The sequence below is a fragment of the Furipterus horrens genome, unplaced genomic scaffold, assembly GCF_987537825.1.
Source record: "Furipterus horrens unplaced genomic scaffold, mFurHor1.1.pri manual_scaffold_2, whole genome shotgun sequence".
NCBI classification, from domain to species: domain Eukaryota; kingdom Metazoa; phylum Chordata; class Mammalia; order Chiroptera; family Furipteridae; genus Furipterus; species Furipterus horrens.
Window position 1 is genome coordinate 70905230 of NW_028327172.1, and position 21398 is coordinate 70926627.

The window sequence follows — 21398 nt, forward strand, 5'->3', positions numbered from 1 at the left end:
AGCAATATTTCCTGCCACCACCCCACTCTCACTGGAGTTTAAGCTCCGACAATACCTCAGAACATATATAGTTCCCGGAATGCTGGCTCTCCCCAGCCTCTAGGCCTTTGCTCACATTGTCCCTCTGCCTAGAAAGATGTATCTCACCACATCCTCCTGAGAACTCCCTACACGTGATTGGTGTGATAGCGCCAAAGCTATCTTCTGAGGAAATCCCTCCTTGGGGCGGCCCAGCAGGCTTGAGCCCTCTTCCACTGCCCCCACTCCACTTGTATATATCTCAGTAGAGCAATTATCACAGTAGATGGCAATTATTTGTTTACACAAGACTCTAAACTCCTTGAAGGTAAAGATCATGCCTTCTTATCTGAGTCTCCCTAGCACACAATCCAGCGAGGGGGATCAAACGTTTAACCAGGAAAAGAACATGTACATGAGGTCCAGGAAATATAAAATTTACCCCATTTCACAACAGTACTAGTAATTGAGGATATCATACAGCATTATGATAGTAGCCATTCTACCACTCACTACTGGCATGACCCTGAGCAAATCATTTACTCTCTTCTAGCTCAACAGCCTCACCTGTAAATTGAGAAGATGAACTAGATCATCTTTAAGCAGCCTTCATTTCTACAATGCCAGGCAATGATGTGTCTGTGTTTCCATATATACATAGAACACGTCATTTCCCCCCAAATCATCTTTCTTCCCCAAGGTTGCCTTTTTTTTTTTTTTAAATCTATAAATGGCATCCTCATATGAGTCATCCTGATAGAAATTTCAGATTTTCTTTTGACCCTTTGTCTCTATTGCTCCCTACATTTAATCAACTGCCAAACTAGGTTTTCGTAGTCCACACTGAAATGAGAAAAAATAAAAGTAGTATAATATGCTTACAAGATGTATAAATATATGTATACTCATATATACACATGAATATGTACAGACACATCATTAGGTTTATGGTCTTTTATTGGCAAGGTCTGTCAAGGATTATATACCACTTATTCTTTTTGGCATTACAATATGAGAAAAAGCGACAGTAGATGACATTTTTAGTGTCCCGTCAATTACAAAGACTGCAACCCTAGCTTCCATGCCCTCAGCTGCTCCCCAGTTCTGGCTGTCCTTACTGGTAGCTTAGTTAGATGTCCTGAATACCCTCCTAATATCTCTTGCTTCTGGCCTCTTCTCTTTTCAGTCCACACTGTATTTATTATGCTTTCCTCTACTGGAATTCAAGCACCAGAAGGTGAAGAGTTTTATCTCCAGCACCACATGCAGCATCCCCAGTGCCTAGAATAACTACTCTGATCCACTGAAGGCCTTCAGGAAATAACTGTTGAATAAATTAAAGAACTTTACAGACCAGTTCCTGAAACTCAACTCTGATCATCTCTCTCTCTCTATCTCCCCCAAATCACACCTCTGTGACCTCAGGCAAATTATTCAGTTTCTCTGAACCTCTCTCCTCTATAAAATGAGCTGACTTCATATCTTCCTCACAGGACTGCATGTGAAATAAACTCAAACTTATTCCTTACCTTCAAAGAATTACACTGTAAATGAAATATAAACTCAAAGTTCAACAGTAAAAAATTTTAAAGAGTAAAAACAGACAACTGAATTGCCAAATAACTGTAATAAATGATGAACAACCCAAGGAAAAAGTGATCAATGTGGACTGAACTGGATCATTATTCACTCAGCAAAGACGTACTAAAAACCTGTTCTATTCAGGCATCCTGACAGATACTGAGGGCAGGATAACTGATCTGAAAGACTTAATGAAACAAGCAAATTCAAATAAAAATCAATATTTTTAATAAAACAAATAACCATTAAAATAAAAATATATTTCCAGAGGAAAATGATATTTTTGGAGGAATAATAAAAGGAATGGGGGCGCTGACCAATATGGCTCAGTTGGTTGGGTGTCATCCCACAAAGTGAAAGGCTCACTGGTTTGATTCACAGTCAGGGCACTACCTAGGCTGTGAGGCATTGATGTTTCTCTCCTTTTCTTTCTCCCTCCCTTCCCCTCTCTCTAAAAAATATATGAATGTTTTTTAAAAAAGGCATAGGGTCTCATCAAGCATGAAAACTATTCTTTTTTCATAAGCACATTTGGACCCTGAGATCCTTCCCTAAAGTGGTTTTTAAATTTTCCTCAGAGTTTTACCAATCCCAAAAGCCTTCAAAAATAGGCAGGAAGTTTTTACAAAGGTGGCAGTTCCCTCCCTACTAAAGTTTTGAATTGCTTCTGAATTTCTGAATCATTTGCCAAAAGATTAAAATGAAGTACAGAAGAAAAAAAAAAAAAAGAGAGAGAAAGATTCTGGGAAAGAGTACAATAATATATTTAGGAATTAGGAGAAAAGTTAAGGAGGAAATGGCATAATTCTGAATTTCCTATATACCTAGGAACTCTCTGTTGAGAGAATCACAAATTATAGCAAAATAGTCTATTAACACCATAGCACAAATATTAAAAATAAGGCATCTGCCAATAAAGACAACCAATAATCCCATATGATGATTTTTTTAATGAGCATAGAGAAAAAACTTATACAAAAGAGCTAAAAATTGGACACATAAGATCATCTGTTTCCAACACAAGTGCCAGTGAAAGAACTTACCAACTTTTTCCCTGATGGTACCGTTTGGCTCCACCGTTAATGCAGACACTTCATGCCTCCCGGAATAAAGGGGAAAGTCTGGGAAACAGTAGTTGGGGTCTTCTAGAATCTGGACAGGACTATTGGGGCTGTAACAAGCAGGAGGGGGACCTGTGGGGCAAAAGAAAAGCAAGTATCTATTAGCGCCAATAAAGCTCTCCTCTCACTCCTCCCTGTGTGACTCAAAAGAGCGCATGAGGCATTCTCCCACGTTTCAACTTGCAGTGGGAGCTCTGTCTTTTTGATTCATAGAATTTCAAAGTTACTATTCAGAATGATCATCAGACCAACCACACACCAAAATGACCCAAGAATTCAAAACAACAATCTTCAAGAGCAGAGGCACGGACACTTGCACACAATCCAGTGTTAAGGGCAGCGGCACCACCAAAAAAGTCAAGTTCTCTGCAACTCTGGACAAGTCACAAAGTTCCGAACGGGCAAGGCGGGGGCAGAAAACGGATGTGAAGCGACCAGAGAAGCAACACTAGGATGGGAGGAGTAGAATATATAAAAAGTACAGAGAGGGGTGGTCATTCCACCAGGATGCGTGTTAGCAGGAGCGCGTCCCAGCACAGGACAGAGCACTCAGCCCTACTCTGAGGATTCTGGAGCCTCACGTGGCAGCATGGAGCTTGGGGTCTGGGTTCTGGCCCTTTGCCAACCACCGAACTCCCAGCTCCAGCTTATCTACTCCGCGCACAAACCAAAGTGTGCTTCCTGCTCCAATTAAATGTGACACTGTACTCAATCCAGGTCACTGAATGTGAGATACCGCTACCAGAACACCGATACTGCACATACAACATCGTGGGAACTCTCAGCAGCCTGGGTCCGCTATCTCAGTTCTCTGTGTGGGCACCCTGTTTAAGGCTCTTTTTGGCAAAGTAACTTGATTTTACTCTGGGGGAAAGAGCCAAACTATTTTTTTAACTTAAAGTCCTTGCCTAAAAGATAATTCCATTACAAGAAAAATAATGTTTTTCGTTAATCACTTCAAACTGGTCATTTGAAATTTCCTGCCAGGTTTCTTATTTACCTATTTCCTATAAGACCAAAGCTCATGGTAAATAACTAACTATTCTGAGGCCATAAGATGGGGATTTTACCCATCATCTTTCTGAGTTTCTTTACCTCATGAAATATTTTTATTAATATGTGTGCTCTTGTGTATCAGGCAGGCATGTTTGGACTAGAGAAAAAAGATTCTGACAACTGGAATATTTATCTGATAAAGTTAAAAATAAATAATGTAGTTCTGACTTTCATCTTAAAGATGAATAAACCAAGTAAGAATGAAACAGTATATGAAGATCAGCCTAAAATGACAGTTCCACTGCATATAGCAACTACCTGTCAGCATTCTCTTTTCAGCCAACCTGCAAGGACTGCCCTGGAAAGAAACTCAGTCTCTTTCTGGGCCTCACCCTCTACATCGATACATCAAAAAGTCTAGGGCAAAAATTAGGAGTCACAATGGCCTAGATCCAAAGGCTGGACCTGGCCCGGCTTCTACTTTAGGCAGGTGGAAAATGTTGGTGGAAAATGGGAGAGGGGCAAGGTACAACCTGGGCCATACGTTAGAATTGCCTGAATTTAAAAAATCCCAGTACCCAGGCCTCACCCAGACCTCTTCAATCAGATCTCTGGGGATGGGGCCCACGCACTTACATTTTATATTGCTCCTCAAATGACTCCAACGTGCAGCCAAAGTGAGAAGCCTTATGCTAGTGGAGAACAGGGCGCACAGGCAAAAAAACAAAAGGCACAAAAACACATTCTGGCACCCTGAGTCCCACTCCCCACCCACTCAGAGTCAGAGAGGTGCTGAGAACCTACCCATACACTTCAAGAAGAGAAAGTGTGATTTTTATTTATTTATTTTTTTAAAGTAGATCTGGGTCAGGAATAGCATGGGCCAGAGTGTTACAGCTTTAGGAGATACTAGTCACACAACTAAGAATTCTATATGGTAACAGAGAGCAGATTGCTAACCAAACTGAGGCCTAACTAAGGACATATGTGTCTGTGCACATGCATATAAAGGAGTGTGTGTGTGTGTGTGTGTGTGTGTGTGTGTGTGGATATACACTTCCAATATGAAGCCCAGGGAAGAACTTTGTGCTAAGTCATTTCTAGTCACCACAACATACCTGGGAGCCAGAGCCAGGGGGTCTCAGGACACCACTCCCACCAGTAGCCCCTTCCAGCCTGGCTCAGGCCCAGAGCCTAAGCAATGGTAAGATTTTTAAGGGATTCCGCACACTCAGGGACTCCGCTGGCTCAATAAGTGTATAATACAGACATGTGTTGCCTCTGGGGGCTTCATAAAGGCTTTTATCGTTTAAGGTCCTCTGAACTTACTAACTTGCAGTTGCCAGTTTCCTTCAAACCAGTACCTTGTCTAAGGATTGTCACTCATGTGGCTTTAGTCTGCATGGAGAGGGGGGCGAGAGCAATGGAAAACGAGCTCAAGTCAGTGTAAAGGAGTCAGACCCCTGGGGAGGGGCAAGTGCAGCTCTTGGGGTCCAGCCCTGCAGGGAAAGCGCGAGATCTGTTTGTACCACATTTGACAAAGGGTGAAATTCGAAATTCTAGTTAGAGGGTTCAATAGTTCTGCCCTGTATTGACTTTATCCCATTCACCAAGAACGGTTCCTTTTTCTTTACAAAGTCTCTGCATGTCATTTGTCAACCAGAAGAATCTTTGCTTTTCTCTCTCTGAGTGCGATTGCTTTTGGCTTGCTTCTCAAACACTAAAAGCTTCCTTTCCATTACGGTTTTATGTTGTTACTTTCTTTGTAAGTGTCCAGAGGCCTTTAGGTAATGTGACCCTGAACAAGACTTTTTCTTGCTTACTCAATAGGGGCAATAACAAAGAGCATCATTGTTGAAGGAAAAACGAATTAAGGCAAAATGAAGCAAGTTTTCTGGGGGAACCTGGTGACCTGCTCAACTGCTTCACCTCCACCATAACTAGTTAATTCCCTATGATCAGATCCGGAATCATGACCAGGCCAATGTAACAGGCTCAGAAGTTGCCTTTAGGTGTAAACACTGTAGGACAGGGGCCCCCAACTCCTGGGTCGCAGACCAGTACCAGTCCTCGGCCTGCTAGACACAGGGCCCCAAGCAAAGCTTGCCTGAACTCCGCCTCCTGTCTCCCCCCACCATCCACAGAGAGAGGAGTGAAGCTCCCCTGAGTTCTGCCAAAAAGGTTGGGCACCACCACTGTAGGGCAAACTGTCACCTCACTATCATCCAACACTCACACAACTGGGACATCACCTGTTCTTACATTCTACTTCCAGCAAGCCACTCTCATGCACAGAACTATCTTGGGTATAACTTCAAGTTCCAATTTTGTTTGGCTTTCAAGGCTGTCTACCATCAGAGCCCTCCTTTAGACATCATCAATCTCACTGGTCCTCCAGCATCCCGGCAACGTGTCAGCCTTATCCTCCAGCCTCAACAGTCCCCTCCACAGCTACCATAACATTCTCTCTGGTCAGTTTACCTCCACACCTTGGCCCTACACTGTACTTCCTTCCCTCAACTGCCACAGCAATCATGATAAAAAACATGCAACTTAGCATGTAAACATAAATTGCCAAGTATTTTGCAGTAGTCCTTTAATATAGGCTGGAGCTACTGCCCTGGGAAAGCCTGCAGACAGGCACCACACAGGCACTTGCTACTTTCTGCAAGTGGGATACAGGTATCCCCTGTATAACACGGTACTTCTATAACATGGTTTCGCTCTAACACAGTTAGAGAATTGGGGGAACCCCCCATATAACACGGTACTTCTATAACATGGTTTCACTCTAACACGGTATGACTGTAGAAGATATCCAAGAATTGCTGGTAGAAGAAGAAACTGATGAAACAATTTTGGTGGAAATGACATCTGGAATGTGGCAGGGTAACTTAGGGGATGATAGCACTGATGAAAATGAAGAAGTTAAACAGTTTACTCTAAAAAGTGTAAAAAAAAGGCCTAGACTTAGCCAAACAGTTAGAGTCATGTTTCTTAAATGAAGATCCTTGCACTGAAAGGAGCACAAAGTTTAAGAGAGAACTTCAAAAGTGCTTTAGCACCATATGACAAAATTTATAAATACCTCTCAGCTAAAAGCAAGCAATCCAAAATAATAGATCTTTTTTGAAAAAAGCAGAGCACAGAAATCAAGATAATGCTGAAGAAAGTTCAGGGGATGAGGATATCTTGTCAAAAAGAAAATGCATTCGGTTAATGGAGCTTAGTAGTGATGACGAAGAAAACATTACTTAATTCGTATTAATATATAATACTTTTGATGACAATTGCTTTAATAAAGATATTTCTCTTAATTATAAAAATATAATAGTATGTTTTTTATATTTTTGGAACCTAAGCCCCTTTTTGTACTAGTTCTTTGTTTCATATAACACAGATTCACATAACATGGCATATGTTAGTTAGGAACCTAACAACCATGTTATAAGGGGGTTACCTGTATATGGTATATGCTCTCTTGCTATTTGCTGACTGATGGAGAACGTGTCATTGTCACTACCAAGTAAGTTTAAAGACAAGGTCAAAGATCCCTCCAAAGCCTGTGAGAGCTCTCAATGATTCATTGCACCATGGAGTTCCCTGAAATGAGGGAGCCTTTGTTCTCCCCTTCACAGCCAAGAGAGGTGCTCTGAGGTCTGCAGGCCAGAGGCTCATTCCTCAAAGCCCCAATGAACTGCAAACCAACCCCCAGGTGTTACTTCACCAATGTGCACAACCTTCGGCCAGCTCCACGTGATCCCAAACCTCCTAACAAATTTAAAAACAATTTTACTCTTTAGATTGGAATAATCTCCTAGAGATTTCAACCATAGCAACAAACAATTCTGCAGCTTCTACCTTCCCTTTCAAAGAGCTCAAGAATTTGCTGAGTGTGCCGGTGGCCTCAAAGTCAAAGATAAGCAACCAAGCATTTTGATTCTGGCAGGTTTTCCAGGGACTGGAATACTCTGCTTGAAGAGACAGATGCCCTCCAAACAAGGTTCTGAAAGGGCTGGAGAATCCATGACTGGTTCCTGTAAAATAAGGGCTAGTCTGTTCCTGAGCCCTCGTGTGAAACCAAGCTAGCTCTTGTGTGCCAGTCAATTCACACTCCAGAAAGCTGAGGCCTGAGTGAAGCACAGAAAGATCAGGTCATGGCACCCTCCTCCATGAGCACCTGCACGCAACACACACACTTCACAAAAGGACACAGGAAGCTCCACCACTAAACTGAGAGCACACCCAGGAATATGCTTTCTCACTCTCTTGCCCCAAGGAACCAAAGTTTGAAACCCAAGATGGCGGTGGGAGGGGGGAAGGTTTCCAAGTTCCCACCCCCCACATGGAATGGTCTTCCTGGGCACCAAACTTGAATTCTAATTTCTGGACCAATCCATCTAGTGTAGAAAACAAGTAAAATAAATGCACTAATACCTATTTAATTTAGGCTCTCTCAAAGTGGGATGCTGACTCTCTCAATGATTTGTGGGGAATAGCTTTATTTAAGTTGTATGATGTTCAACTTTGTAATGCTTATTTAGACATCGTCGTCGGCAGCCGTCCGTCTCGAGAGACGATGGTGTAGCTTCTTAAGAGTCTGTCTGCACCGCCGAGAATGGCTGTGCAGTCCGACTCGGGAGTGACATGGTATCTGTCTCCTCCCGTGTTGAATCGACATCTTGCGATGACGCTGGAGTGTCCTCTCCAGTGAAGCTGAAGCTACAGAGCCTGGGCAGGGTGATATGGAGGGTCTGCTGTTGCCCATGCAGCAGAACCCCCCTCTCTTCGCAGCTGAAGGATCCAAGGGAAAGACGGAGTCAATACAGCTTGGCTTCAGGTGCGCCGCAGGAGTTGCCGGTGTTGACTACAACGTCAAACCGCCTTAGGGACTCCGGCTCCGGATTTTCTGTCAGGGTTTACTCCCTTAGCCTTTCCCCTGAAGAGGTATGCCGCAAGGCAGCGGAGGTTTTTTGGAGTCAGAGTTTTCCTTCTCTGATGTGCCCTGACTGGAAGATCGAACCAGCGACACTTAGCTCGCAGGCCGACGCTCAATCCACTGAGCCAAACCAGCCAGGGATATTTAGACATATCTCTGAGATATTATCAGTGTGAACCAAAATGTAGAATGTATGCTTAACCTTTAAAGTAACAAGTGAGTTCCACAAGGCACTGTACCAGGAGTTACAAACACAAAGGAATGAGTAAGACCGTCCTTCGCTTTTGCATGTTATGATTTGGTCGTGGCAGGCCACGTATACCCAAACTTCAATGCAGAGCAAGTGCTCTATGAAAGGGACACAATGCTTTGGAGACCTAGGGGTAATTCATTACTGTCTATTGATTGAGGGAGGTGATGTGGAGCCAAAATGACAAGGAAAAAGAGACATGTGAGCTGAACTGGAAAAAACTATGAGGATGTATGTTAATTTGCTGCTGGGGAGGGGACACTGTGGTGAGGACACATCAGGCCCGCAAGGTGAAGGAGAAGCTCAGCTCCTGGGCCATGAGAGTGCTGTATCTCTCGAAGCGTGGAACAGTTTGGTGTAGCTTGGATGTGGGTGAGGAAGAGGATGAAGCTCTATCTACAGATCCAGAATCCACTATTTGACATCCTCGGTTCCCATGCCCCCCCCCTTTCCTCTTGCCTGCAGCTGCCTGGGAGATAACAGGGTGCTTCAAACTGAACTGCGTTCTGCTTTGATCAGCCCGTCGCACCTGCAACTGCCAGATAACCAAACGGCCGACTAAGCTCAAAAATCCCTTTTTTCTTCCCTCTATAAAGCAACCACCCTCTCCCTTAGGAGCCTGGAGTCCTGACCACCCATGGCAGGGCTCCCTCCCTGCTTGCTGATTCTCCCCCAAAATTTCTTTTTACCTGCTCACCACATCTTAATGGCCTTCTGAGTGACTATGTTCTTACACTATTTAAGGGTGCCTTTTAGAAGCATTAGTAGGACATTATTTTCATAACACTACAAAAATGGAAAATAATTTAGAACTTAAGATGGTTCAGCTTCCAACTGCTACCAACCATATCCCTTGATAGTCAATCAGTGTTAAATATTTTTGGTGTTAGAGTACCTTGCACTCACTGTGTAAGCCTTGGGGGTAAGGTTCTGCCTCCCACTATAGAAGCCAAATCTCCCTCGCTACTCTAGCAGTTAGAACACCTAAGCTCAGTCAACTGGGTGTTCCACCTGAAGACCCTGAATCTTGAGGAAATGTCACAAAGACAAAGGGTGTTGATAAATCATCTGCAGGAACACTATCGCCAGGAGTCCAGGAAGAGCAGTGGTGTCCAGGGCAGGCTCCATTCCCACAACACAAGCAGCTGGGTTCCCAGGGTATCTTCACAGAAGTTCCTGTTCATTTTCTGAGCCTTCCCGTTAACTTATGAGCTGCTCAATATACTCCCAACAAGTTCCTATTTTGCTTAAGTTAACCAGTCAAGAACTTCTGACTGATATAAAGACTTATATTTAAAAAATACTACTTTTCCTGATTCTCATTCTAAGAACACAGCATTGTTTTTATGTTAAGCACTACATGACTCTGCACAATCTGCCTTGAATTATAGTAACTCGTGTCTACAAACCCTAGAGAAACACTGGCAGTTTTCCCAGCTTCCTCCAGCTGGAGGGCCTTCCTCCCTGTGAGTCAGGGGAACTCTTGCTTTGGCACACACTAAATGCTGAAGCACGCATGTCGAGTCTCTGGACGCCTTCTGAAGTCTGCTTTAGTGCCACTTCCTCCAGGAAGTCATCTACCTTCCTCCCCTAATATATATGCCACTTCCCTTCTCATGTGCCATTCATTGGTGCTCCCATCTCATTCCATGCACATTTATGCCATGAAATGTTAAATTCCCTATGTCTTTAGGCTTTTTCTTCCCCAGTCTTGAGTAGAAATAAGATCATTGAATTTTTCCAACTGTTGGCCAGAAACTTTTCGGGCCCTCCTTCACAGTTGATTTGAATGCAGTCAGGTTTGGGAAGCTTGTACTCCTCTACCATGAGCTCTTGTACTGCACAGGCACTCCTGAAAAGCTGTGGTAAACTGTTTTGTAAATAGATCACATTTTACACCAAAATGTGTTCATTTGACGAACTGAAATAATGGTGAATAAGTAAAGGAGACATTTTCTAAAACAAACCAACCAATTTGCACTGGCTCCTTTGATAAAGTGAAGAATCCTATGTGTAAATTTGTTCCTTTGTAATAAATTCAGATTTGAAGTCAATAGTTTTAGTGCCCTGTATTTCATAATTGCTAACCTGCATGGCTGGTAAGGGAATACAGCTATTTCAGTTACAAGTAAAGTACGTTGTATAACTACAAAACAAAGCAAGTATACCAAAAACTACATCTAATGCAACATGAGAAAAAAGCCCCTGAAGCTGCCTACAATGTATGATAAACGCTTGCTAGGTCTAAAACGCAAAAATCACATGGCCAGCCACCCCAGTCATGTAAGATAAGCAGCTATCAAATCACAGTGAAGGAGGACAGAGAAAGTAATGTTCCTGCACAGGACATGATATAAATACTCTCTCAGGAAATCCTCATAACTCTGTGAGTTGGGTTTCACTATCTCCTTTTTACCTAAACAAAAGCAAAAATGACATGATCTGGGCCACACAGCTCATAGCTATAAGATGAAGAGGCAAACTCAATTCTGAATATACTAAAGCATTCCATGGAATTTTAGTGATATTTTTTAAAACACCTAGATATCTGTGATAGTATTTGGATTCCTTATAACTCCTATGAGTTACAAAAGGTAATAGGTCTGTGAATCTGATCAGTAGCAAAATGCAGAATTACAAACTCATTCATCCATTCATTCATTCCACAAAGATATAGGACAAGGAGCATCTGCCATGGGCCTGGTATGGGGACCCAAGTCCAACAGGCTAGTGAGGGAGACAGACATATAGAGCAGACAACAGCCGAACAGTGCGGAAATGCAGTGACACAGGAGGCTCAAGGTCGCGTGGGGTGGCAAGCTAACACACCAGCGTGGGTATCCATCCCAGAACACACACACTGGGGATGCTGTGGGGGATGGGTGAGGAGGGAGAGTATTAACACGTTAAGCACCCAGACTGTTTTGTCGTCCTTTGTGGAAAGTATAGTGTCAGTCACTGGTGACTGACATGCACTTAATGTGTTAAGAAGTACAAGTAGGTAGTTACAGAATAGCCATGGGATATACAGTATAGGAAATGGGGTAGCCAAAGAACTTACACATGACCTATGGACATGAACAATGGTGTGGGGATTGCCTGAGGGAGTGGGGGGTGTTGGCTGGAGGGGGAAAAGAGGGAAAAATTGAGACAACTGTTATAGCATAATCAATAAAATAAAATTTTTTAAAAAAGTTAAGCTCACCACTCCGTCACAGAAATACTCTTCCTATTTGCAGAAGTACTTTAGGTGTACTTTCCATTTCCTTACACAGGCATTAAAAAGCTGCACTTGAGGTCTGACATTTATTAAAATTAATTATTTGCACTGCTTCAACAAGAGCATGAATGAAACGGGCTTGTGACATTGCATGCTGGTGAGGCGCGGACTGACCATTGCCTTGATTCACACAAAGGTCCCAGCAGTTCTGCCCAGCATTGCTTGGGGCCATCAGTACAAATGTCTACAGAGTGAAAAAGGCACATATGTAGTATTATTACAAAGATAGTTTTTGGGTCTCAGTAACCTTCAGGGTTCTACTGACCACACTTTGAGAAACATTGCTCTATGTTATATAGTCTCTTCCACAGGAAAACTTTAAGATGAAAAAGGCTGTAAACTAGTTAGATCTGAGTTACCTCCCCGCCTAGGGAAAGGAGGATGCCCACAACACCACCCCCACCCCCAAAATTAGTGAACTAGAGGGAGGCACACAGGCCCTTTGTTGCAGAGCACAGCTTAAACACTTTTGTCAGATGAATGGACCCTGTTGCTTGAAGACAATGCATCTGAAGAGAAAAAGCAGCCCCTCCAGAAAACACCTGCACATGAATGAATCTTCTTGCCCTCCAGGAATTTCTATAAAAAGCAATACAAACCTACAAGGACATTTCACTAGCAAAAAGTTTCCATGAGATTACTTTTAGGAAGTGGGGAGAAAAGGAACTGTAATAACTTGCCCAGCAGGAAGTCGGGCGATCCTTGGCCAAAGGGAAGGATGTTAAGACAGGATGGCTTTAGAGAAAAGAGAATGATGCTGTCAAGCCAAAAGACTGGAGTATTAGAAAGACTTAAAGAATAAAAAAGATAGAGAAAATATCTCTAAATGGAAAAAAATAAAAAATAAAAAAGAAGACATGCCATGCTTTTTTTTTTTTTGGTGGCAAATCTACTCCTCAAACAATGTAAGAATCCAGGGTCTACCATTTATGAGCTTTGTGAACTTGTGCAAATGAGTGAACTCTTGGTGCCCATTCCCTTCTCAGTAAATGGAGGTAGGAGCAGGGCCTGCTAAGTAGGGCTCTTTAGAAGATTAAATGAGACAGCAGAAAGGGCTATAAATAGTGTTCTAGCATATAATAAGTGCTTAGTAAACCTAGCTTCTTTTTAGGAGGACGAGGAAATGGAACAGGATCGCTATTATAAAATTCACTTCCAAGAGATGACCAAATCAGTGAGCTTTAAAAAAAAAATAGTAAGATGCTCAAACAGATCAGAAATGAAAGCTTTTAGAGGTTTTTAGGTCAGACTGTTCAGCTGACTGACAAACTAGACTAAAATGACATTTTCAATTTTCCAAGAATTCAAAATGAGGGAAGTGTTAAATACACAATTTCTCTAAAAATAAGCTTAATGCTGTGGTCCTGCTATCAAAAAACAAACAAACAAAATAAAACTCCTGACTTGTCTGGCCGCCTTGGCACTCAGGTTCAGGGTTAGGTGGGCCCAGAGGAAGCTGCAGGACTCTAACCTAAACACCTTCAGCTGCCAGGAGGCTCCATCTTCAAACAGAAGGATAACAGGGTAGTTACCGGGAGTAGGAGGAGAGGTTCTCTGTACTAAATATTACAAATAAGAAAAACCTCTCCTCTCCTAGGCGCCTTCGTTCCATAACTTTTATTCTGTCTGTGGTGTAACAGCAGAAGGGCAAGGTGTGAACTCTAAATCTCTTCTCTGCATCTACTGTGGTGAGTCTATCCCTTTCATTGACCCTGGAGGAGAAACTGACCCTTTACTACCAAAAGTGGGAGAAATCCTAGTGCTTCAGGATCATAACATATGTGTCCATTTAAAAACTATTTTCATCCTCCGAATAGTGAGTCTTATAATGGCCTGGCCAATAAGATGAAAAATAACAGACTAAAAACAGCTAACCTCACTTTAGGATACAGAGCTTATTAGTTGCTAGAAGACCTATTACAAGAACATTTATATGGTATGCAGTACAACAGATAACTGAATAATTCTCTGAAAAAAAAAAAACAAAAAACGTCTGAATCCATGTAATAAGAACATAAAGTAACATTTCTAGAGATTTTTAATCTTAGGTCTGAATCAGTAAGAAAATCATCAACACAAGCATCAATTTCAGTGCTGTATCGATGAGCATGAAGTTTGTTTTTTTCTTTCAATGGAGATCTATGTGGATAAAGAAAATGACTAACCCTGATACTGTGAGGAAGCCAAGCCACGTGGAAAGGCTACTTGCAGGCGCTCAGTCTGCAGACCTAGCTTTCCAGTCATCCCTGCTCTGGTGCCAGATATGTGAATAAAGAAGCCTCCAGATGACCCAATCCTAAATCATCGGCTCAACTCCATCCAGCCTCCTTCCCACCAGAAGTCCCATGGACAAGGGAGCAGAAACAAGCTGCCTCTACGGTGCCTGGCGTGAAATCCAGGCCCACAGACTCTGTAAGCATAATCAAATGGCCATCTGAAGCTATGAGGATTTGAGACCATTTGTTACACAGCAATGGGAACAATGATGATAGTTAACACATAACTCTTCCAATGTGTCAGATATTGTTCTTAGCATTTTACATGTTTTCATTCACATAGTACATGGCATCCTTACCATGATCTTTTGAGGTAGGTATTTCTATTAATCTATTTAGGAGATGAGGAAGCTACTGGACAGAAAAGTAAAGTAATTTTCCCAAGAATATAAAGCCAGTGAGTGGCACAGGTGGGAAGTGAATCTAGGTTTCCAGCTCTGGGGTCTTAACCATTACACTCCACAGAAGAACACATCACAACTAGCCCATTTGGCCCATGTTCCCCAACCAGACAGGACATTAAGTCATACTTAGTCAATTTACACTTCTGGTAATTCTTTGATTGCATCTGTATCTTCCTAAGCTCGCTGGTGGTGGACACTTCCATACGCTAGATGTCATGGTACCTGTAATTTAAACCCATCTCCTTTCAATACCTGAAAGGCAGTTATAAATAATTTCTTGGCCTTTCTCAGAGTGGAATCAACCAGTTCATCTGCCTTCTGTTTTCTAACGTCTTACTTCATGACATCCCTTTAAAATATAAATTCCACGGGAGCAAAGAGCATAGACCCCACATTTAATGCAGTGCCAGGCATACGACAGACCTTTAAAGGTCAGATGGAGGGGAAAGATCAGAGACTGTGTCCTTTTTTTTTTTTTTGCATTCTCACCAAATTCTCCCTTCAGTACTGACTTGTACAATCCAGAGTTACTCTTCAACAGATACTTAAGTGAGACGTGACTGCTTCTGTATCCAAATTTTTGCCTGAGTTATGTTCTATCCAAAAATAAGAAATGTCATGCTCCCTAATATTCAAACATGTACCTTCCTTAAGAGGAAGTGAAAATGTTTCAAATAAATTCAGTTAGAATATTTGTGATTGCTGCCTAAAAAACTATTAAATTTAATTTTACAAAATCTGTTCACTTCATGACCAAGCTTAATTACATATAACCCATTTGAAGTTCCTAAACTAATAAAGCAATCTTAGTTACTTAATGAATGCTATTAAAATATAAATATTTATATTTATTTCATTCTTTTCCCCCTCCAAGTTCCTAGACTTTATTTTGGAGAAATTTGAAGGTAGAAAAGTTCAAATTTCAGAAAATTTTTTCTCTAAGTCCAGAACTAAAATAATTCCTATGTTGGAATAGATTTTTTGATTCTACATTCTTAATTTTATAAAAATTTGTTTTATTAATTTTTTTTGAGAGAGACACAGAAATATCTATTTTGCTGTTCCACTCATTTATGAATGCATTAGTTGATTCTTGCATGTGCCCTGACCGGGGATCAAATCCACAACCTTAGCTAGTACATGGGGACAATGTTCTAACCAACTGAGCTACCTGGCCAGAGCCTTTAATTTTTTTGATAAGTATTGCAAAGGACCAAGTATAAAAGTAAGCTAAAGTAAATTTATTCACTTTCATGCCATCATCACTCATTTTGGGTCTACCAGGCCAGTCACTATGATGGATGGGAAGTCTGACAGGATTATGTCTTTTAACAAACTTCCTGCTTATTATTTGATACCCCCCATTATCTTCAAGGTTTGTGTAATTGGTTTTGTGATGCTGTTTACATTACTACTTTCTCAGGTGTCTTAATTTAAATTTATTGTGATTTCAGAATGCTGTTCCAGATAAAGAAGCATTAGACCATCTCTCTTTTCAGAAGCTAGACTGGTGCTACCTGTGTTCTGCAGTGAACTTACTGCTTTCCCGTAGGTACTGCATCCACTCATTTCCTTCATTCTGAAAAAGCAGGTTTCCTAGTCTTGTTTTCTATTTTTCCTCATCTTTCTCCCCCATTCCTCAAAAAAGATCCCAGACAGGCGACCTTGTCTGCCCTTCTATCTATCAACCTTTTCCCATGAACAGGAAAGGATGAGTAATGATATTTAGGGTCTAGTACCCCTTAGGACCAAAGGCCTTAACAGAGAATTTCATATTCTCTTTTCCCCCCCAAACCTCCCAGGTAGAGGGGGCTCATCCATAAGAAACTTGGTTCTCAGAGCCCTTCACAATATAACTCATGTTAGGATGGACCTGCCTCTCCCCTGCCTTCAGGGGTCACAGCATCCAGAGTAGTTCTTACAGCTGAGAAGCAGCAGCTGAAGAATGTGAGAGGCCTTCCATCCTACCGGGCACAGGACCACAGGATGTGTGCAAAGCCCACCTCAGCCAGGAAGCCAAGTGAGCCTGGAGGACAAGATATCTATATCATCCTTGACTTGCTCTGCCTGTTCTGAAAAGGCAGAGGAAAAGGTGGAGGAAAGGAGGGAAAAAAGGACAGAGTAGATCAGAAGAGGTGTGAGAGAACAGAAGTAGGAAGACCTGTTTGTGGCTATCATGGTCCAGGAGATAGGCTGGGTCATAGAGACAGGCCAAAGAAGGGAAAGTATGCAAGAAATGCTTTGCAAGTCAGCTGCAAGGACCTGATGACTGACTGGATGTGGGGTAAGTAAGGAAAAGAACTTTACAGTTTACAGAAAACTTTCAAAGGATGACGCAGTGTGGAAAGGTATCTGAGCAAGCCCAGACTGGCGAGATGAACAAGGCCTGCCCCTGCCTCTCCTTGACAGAGGCTGGTCCAGCAGTGGAAGAGACCGAGGCGCAGGAGTGCAGGCGGCCTCAGAGCCTCTCCAGGAGAAGGGGCTCTTGCTGCTAAATCTACCCTAGAATTTCCATTTGCTCTCTCAAGCACTAGATCCCTGGGAGAATCCCATGAACTATAAACCAAAGCCTCAGACATCACTAAACTTTAATAGCAGCCTGCTAACCCACTGAACTCCACCCCCAGCCAGCATAACTCAAACGCCTCACTGATCCACCTTCCAAATGAAAGGATCCTCCAAAGACAGAATTGGCAAAATGAGGTTCACGCTGATAGAGCAGTCACCCTTTGGTATTCCCCCCAATCAGGTCCACACCAGACTTCCAAGGGAGAGAGAAGGGATATATTTCACTCAAAAATGTGCTCCTGTCCCATCACATGAAACCCAGTGCTGCTGCCACCAGACAAACAGGGCTGGTGTCTCTCTAGAACAGCACTAGCCAACAGCTTGCTGGATGATGGAAATGGTTACTAAGTACTTGAATTGTGGCTGGTATGATGAAGGACCTGAGTTTTTAGTTTTAATTTTAATTAACTTAAATAGCTATATCTGGCTAGTGGCTACTGTGGACAGAATAGGCTTAGACATCTGCCCTAAGCCACCAGAAAAATAATTTGATAGAATTATATTTCTCAACTACAAGTAAGCTGAATGTCTTGATAGTCCAGCACCTGCTCCCACTATTTTCCAGCACTGAGCTCTTCTTTCTTTGCTCATTGCTACAACTACACATCAACGTGCCTCAACACATGTTTGGGAGGCACTCTGAGCCCCCAGCCCAGTGGCCCATTCAGGAACCTTCTCCACAACATTGCTGTACCCATGTAATCTTTACCAAGTCTCCCCAGAAGCAACAGAACTCGGTATCAGAAGAGGCAAGTCCATCCCCAAATCCCTTTGGACACTATTCCAAAGGCAAACAGAGACCTCACGAAATAATAAAAAACGAATTTTGTACCACGCTTTACCTCTTACATAGCTCTTTCACATGCAGTATCTCATGTAAGCCTCACAATAACCTCAGGATATAAGCATTTAGTAAACATATTTATTTTATAGGGGTTAAGTGACTAGCTAAGGCAACATGGTTTGTATCTGAGAGCCATATACCCTAACTTGGCATGTCAAAAGACAATTGAAAAAAGAAAGACTTGGGGTTGGGAAGGGGGAAGGCACAAAAGAGTGATTAAAAGAGAGAACACAGTTAACGTGCATCAACTAGTAACCTTAGAAATCAATCTGTTTCGATCTCAGTCATTAACATGAATAGATTCAATTTCAAAGGGTTAAGCACCTTAGTCTGGATCCAATTTAAAGAGGACTACACTCCAAAATAATGGTTCTTAAAGTGTGATCCCCAGAGCAGCAGCAGCAGATCACTTGAAAACTTGTTAGAAATGCAAAGTCTCAGGCCCCATGCAAGACCTACTGAAACAGAAAGTCTGGGGTGGAGCTCAGCAGCCCGTGTTTAAATAAGCCCTCCCAATAATTCTGATGCTCACCCATGGTGGGGAGCCACTGCTTCAGTGCGAATTGTACATCTAAGGCCTAATCTGTTTCCTCTGGGAAACAAACGATGTGGTCAACACAGGAAAGGAAACAGAGCTGCAGGTTGTGAAGTTGGGGCCATCTCCTTGCAACAGGAGTCCTGACTCACCTGCGCCTCAGATAATAAACTCTGAACTAGCTCACAACAGCAGATGCACCTCCTGCCACCTCCTGTGGTCGGGCAGAGAGGGAATTGTTCTTTATTTAGAAAAGCCTTGGTTTATAGGCGGGGAAAAGGTGTATTTTATAGGCAGTACTAGCTTGTGAATAGAGTGTCCTAGCTTCTAACCTTATTCAACAGATAATACTTGGTACATGGTACAGTGTTCCCAACTGTGAAAAGGTAAGCTTCCATGAGTAAGAAGTGGGATTCCAGTTTCTCAGAGAAAGGAGACATGTGAAAATACACATAACATTATTATAAAACCATTTGTCTCTCTGCTACTCTAATGGTACTATTATGGTAGCAGGCATTTATTGAATGCTTTCAATGTGCCCAGCTCTGTGCTAAGTGCCATATATGCATTATTTCATCTCACCCTCAATGCAACTTCATGAGGTAAGAACTATTATTGTCTCCATTTTATCCATGAGCTCAGCAAGTCAAATTCCCTGAGGTGACATGGCAAGAAAGAGGCAGGACCAGGAAGCAAACCAGGTCTATTTGTTCCTAAACAATCCAATATACTAGCTCCTTTTTAAAATACATATCCAAACTTCAAATCTATGTAACCTTATTCATACTCTTTAGGTTATTGAGTTTTAACTACAGCATTTTCATTTTTTTAGTTATTATGCTACATGCCATTTTTTTTAAAGTCATCAACCACCCACATTACCTCAAGTCCTTCAGCATTTGCTCAAGAACCAGGGTAAGCCACACTGAAGAATCTACGGCAATAAAGATATCCAAAAACTGGATCAGAGGCAAGAACCCATTTCACTCCCACTGTGCTCCGGCAGTATGCCCAGGGAAGCCCGCCCCAACCACCTGGACTAAAGCAAGCCCTCTCTGCTCAGTGCTCATCCCTCGGTCTCCATTATGGCAATTAACACATGTGAAAGTCCACACACACACCCACTAATCAATGAGTTCTTGAGAGTAGAAACCCTGCCTGATTTATCTGTGAGCTTCCAAAGCAATAAATACATAATAAACACCTACTAGATCAGTAGCAAGACATACAAATATTTAAGATAGTAAAAATGAACTACAATTTGGAAAGAGAGTCGTGGAGGGGTCCCCAAAGTGCCCAGAGCCTGTGGTTCAGGGATGGGAGAAGGAAATTATATAGCTTTTAAGTTACTCTGCATATCTATGGCAAGCTGATAGATAATAGCTGTGCTACTGCCCTGGGGCAAAAGGTGTACTCAACTTTCAGGATTTAAAAGGAAGGGCCAGCAGCCTTGAGAAGGAGCATGCTGGGAAGAAGCCTGATGGAGGGGTGCCATGATGTAGGAGGATGTTGTAGCAGCCATGATGTAGGAGGATGTTCTAGCAGACACGTGGGAAGCAGCAAGCAGTTAGTCAGGATCCGGCCATGCAGCCCGGGCTAGTAGGAAAGCAGGCATGCTGCTGCTGTGACTGTGCCAGCTCCGGCTGACTCTGAAGCCACCAAGGACTCTGCCTGGCAGACCCGGACTCTATCTGGACTCTTGGTACTCGGGACATATGGAGAGGACACTGTCTTAGGACTTGTGCCTTTCCTGGACTTCACCATGATCCAGTGTAACACAGTATATGCTTTTCTGGACTATTATAACAGAGGCTGAGGACACCTCTGAAGGAGACACCTGACAGATAAGGGACGGGGAACTACTGGGCTTGGTTTTGGTTTATACCTTTTGGGGAGGCAAGGGAAGTGCTGGGTGTCGTGGGAGAACATAGGAGAAAATCTTTGGAATATAGGCCTAGGCAAGCAAAACGTTCTTAGGTGTGACACCAAAGCACAACCCACAAAAGGAAAACAGAATCAATAAATTGGACTTCATCAAAATTAAAAAACCTTTTTCCTGCACAATATCCTATTAAAAGGACAAAGAGACAAACTACATACTGAAAAGAAAAATGTGGAAGCGACACATCTGACAAAGGATTAGTATCTACAATATATAAAGAACTCTCAAAGCTCAATACTGAAAAAAATAACAATCCAGTTAGAACATGGACAGAAGACAGCAGACATTCTACCAAAGAGGAAATACAGATGGCAAATCAGCACATGAAAAGATTTTCAACATCATTAACCATCATGGAAAACAAATTAAAGCTACACTAAGACTAGAACACTTATTGGAGCAGCTAGAATAATGAACAAACATAGGTGAGGATGCAGAGGAACTAGGCCTCTCATACATTGCTCGTGGAAATGTAAAATAATACAGGTAACTGGATAAGAATCTGGCAATTTCTTTAAAAACTAAAACCTACACTTACCATACAAGATCAAGCAATCATGCTCCTGGGCGTTTATCTCATATTAAGAGCCAAACACTGGAAACAATTTGAATGTCCGGAATGTCCATACCATGAAATATTCACC

At 42.3% G+C, this 21398-nt stretch overlaps 1 protein-coding gene across 5 annotated transcripts in view; it reads right to left on the reverse strand.

Annotated features, from left to right (window-relative positions):
* AMOTL1 (angiomotin like 1) overlaps positions 1-21398 on the reverse strand; it is a 145142-nt gene that overhangs the window by 64684 nt on the left and 59060 nt on the right. For all 5 annotated transcript variants that reach the window (XM_090265841.1, XM_090265838.1, XM_090265839.1 and 2 more), the window contains one exon: positions 2643-2792. In XM_090265841.1, coding sequence (XP_090121967.1) covers positions 2643-2792 — 150 coding nt within the window. The remainder of the gene's footprint in view (positions 1-2642; positions 2793-21398) is intronic.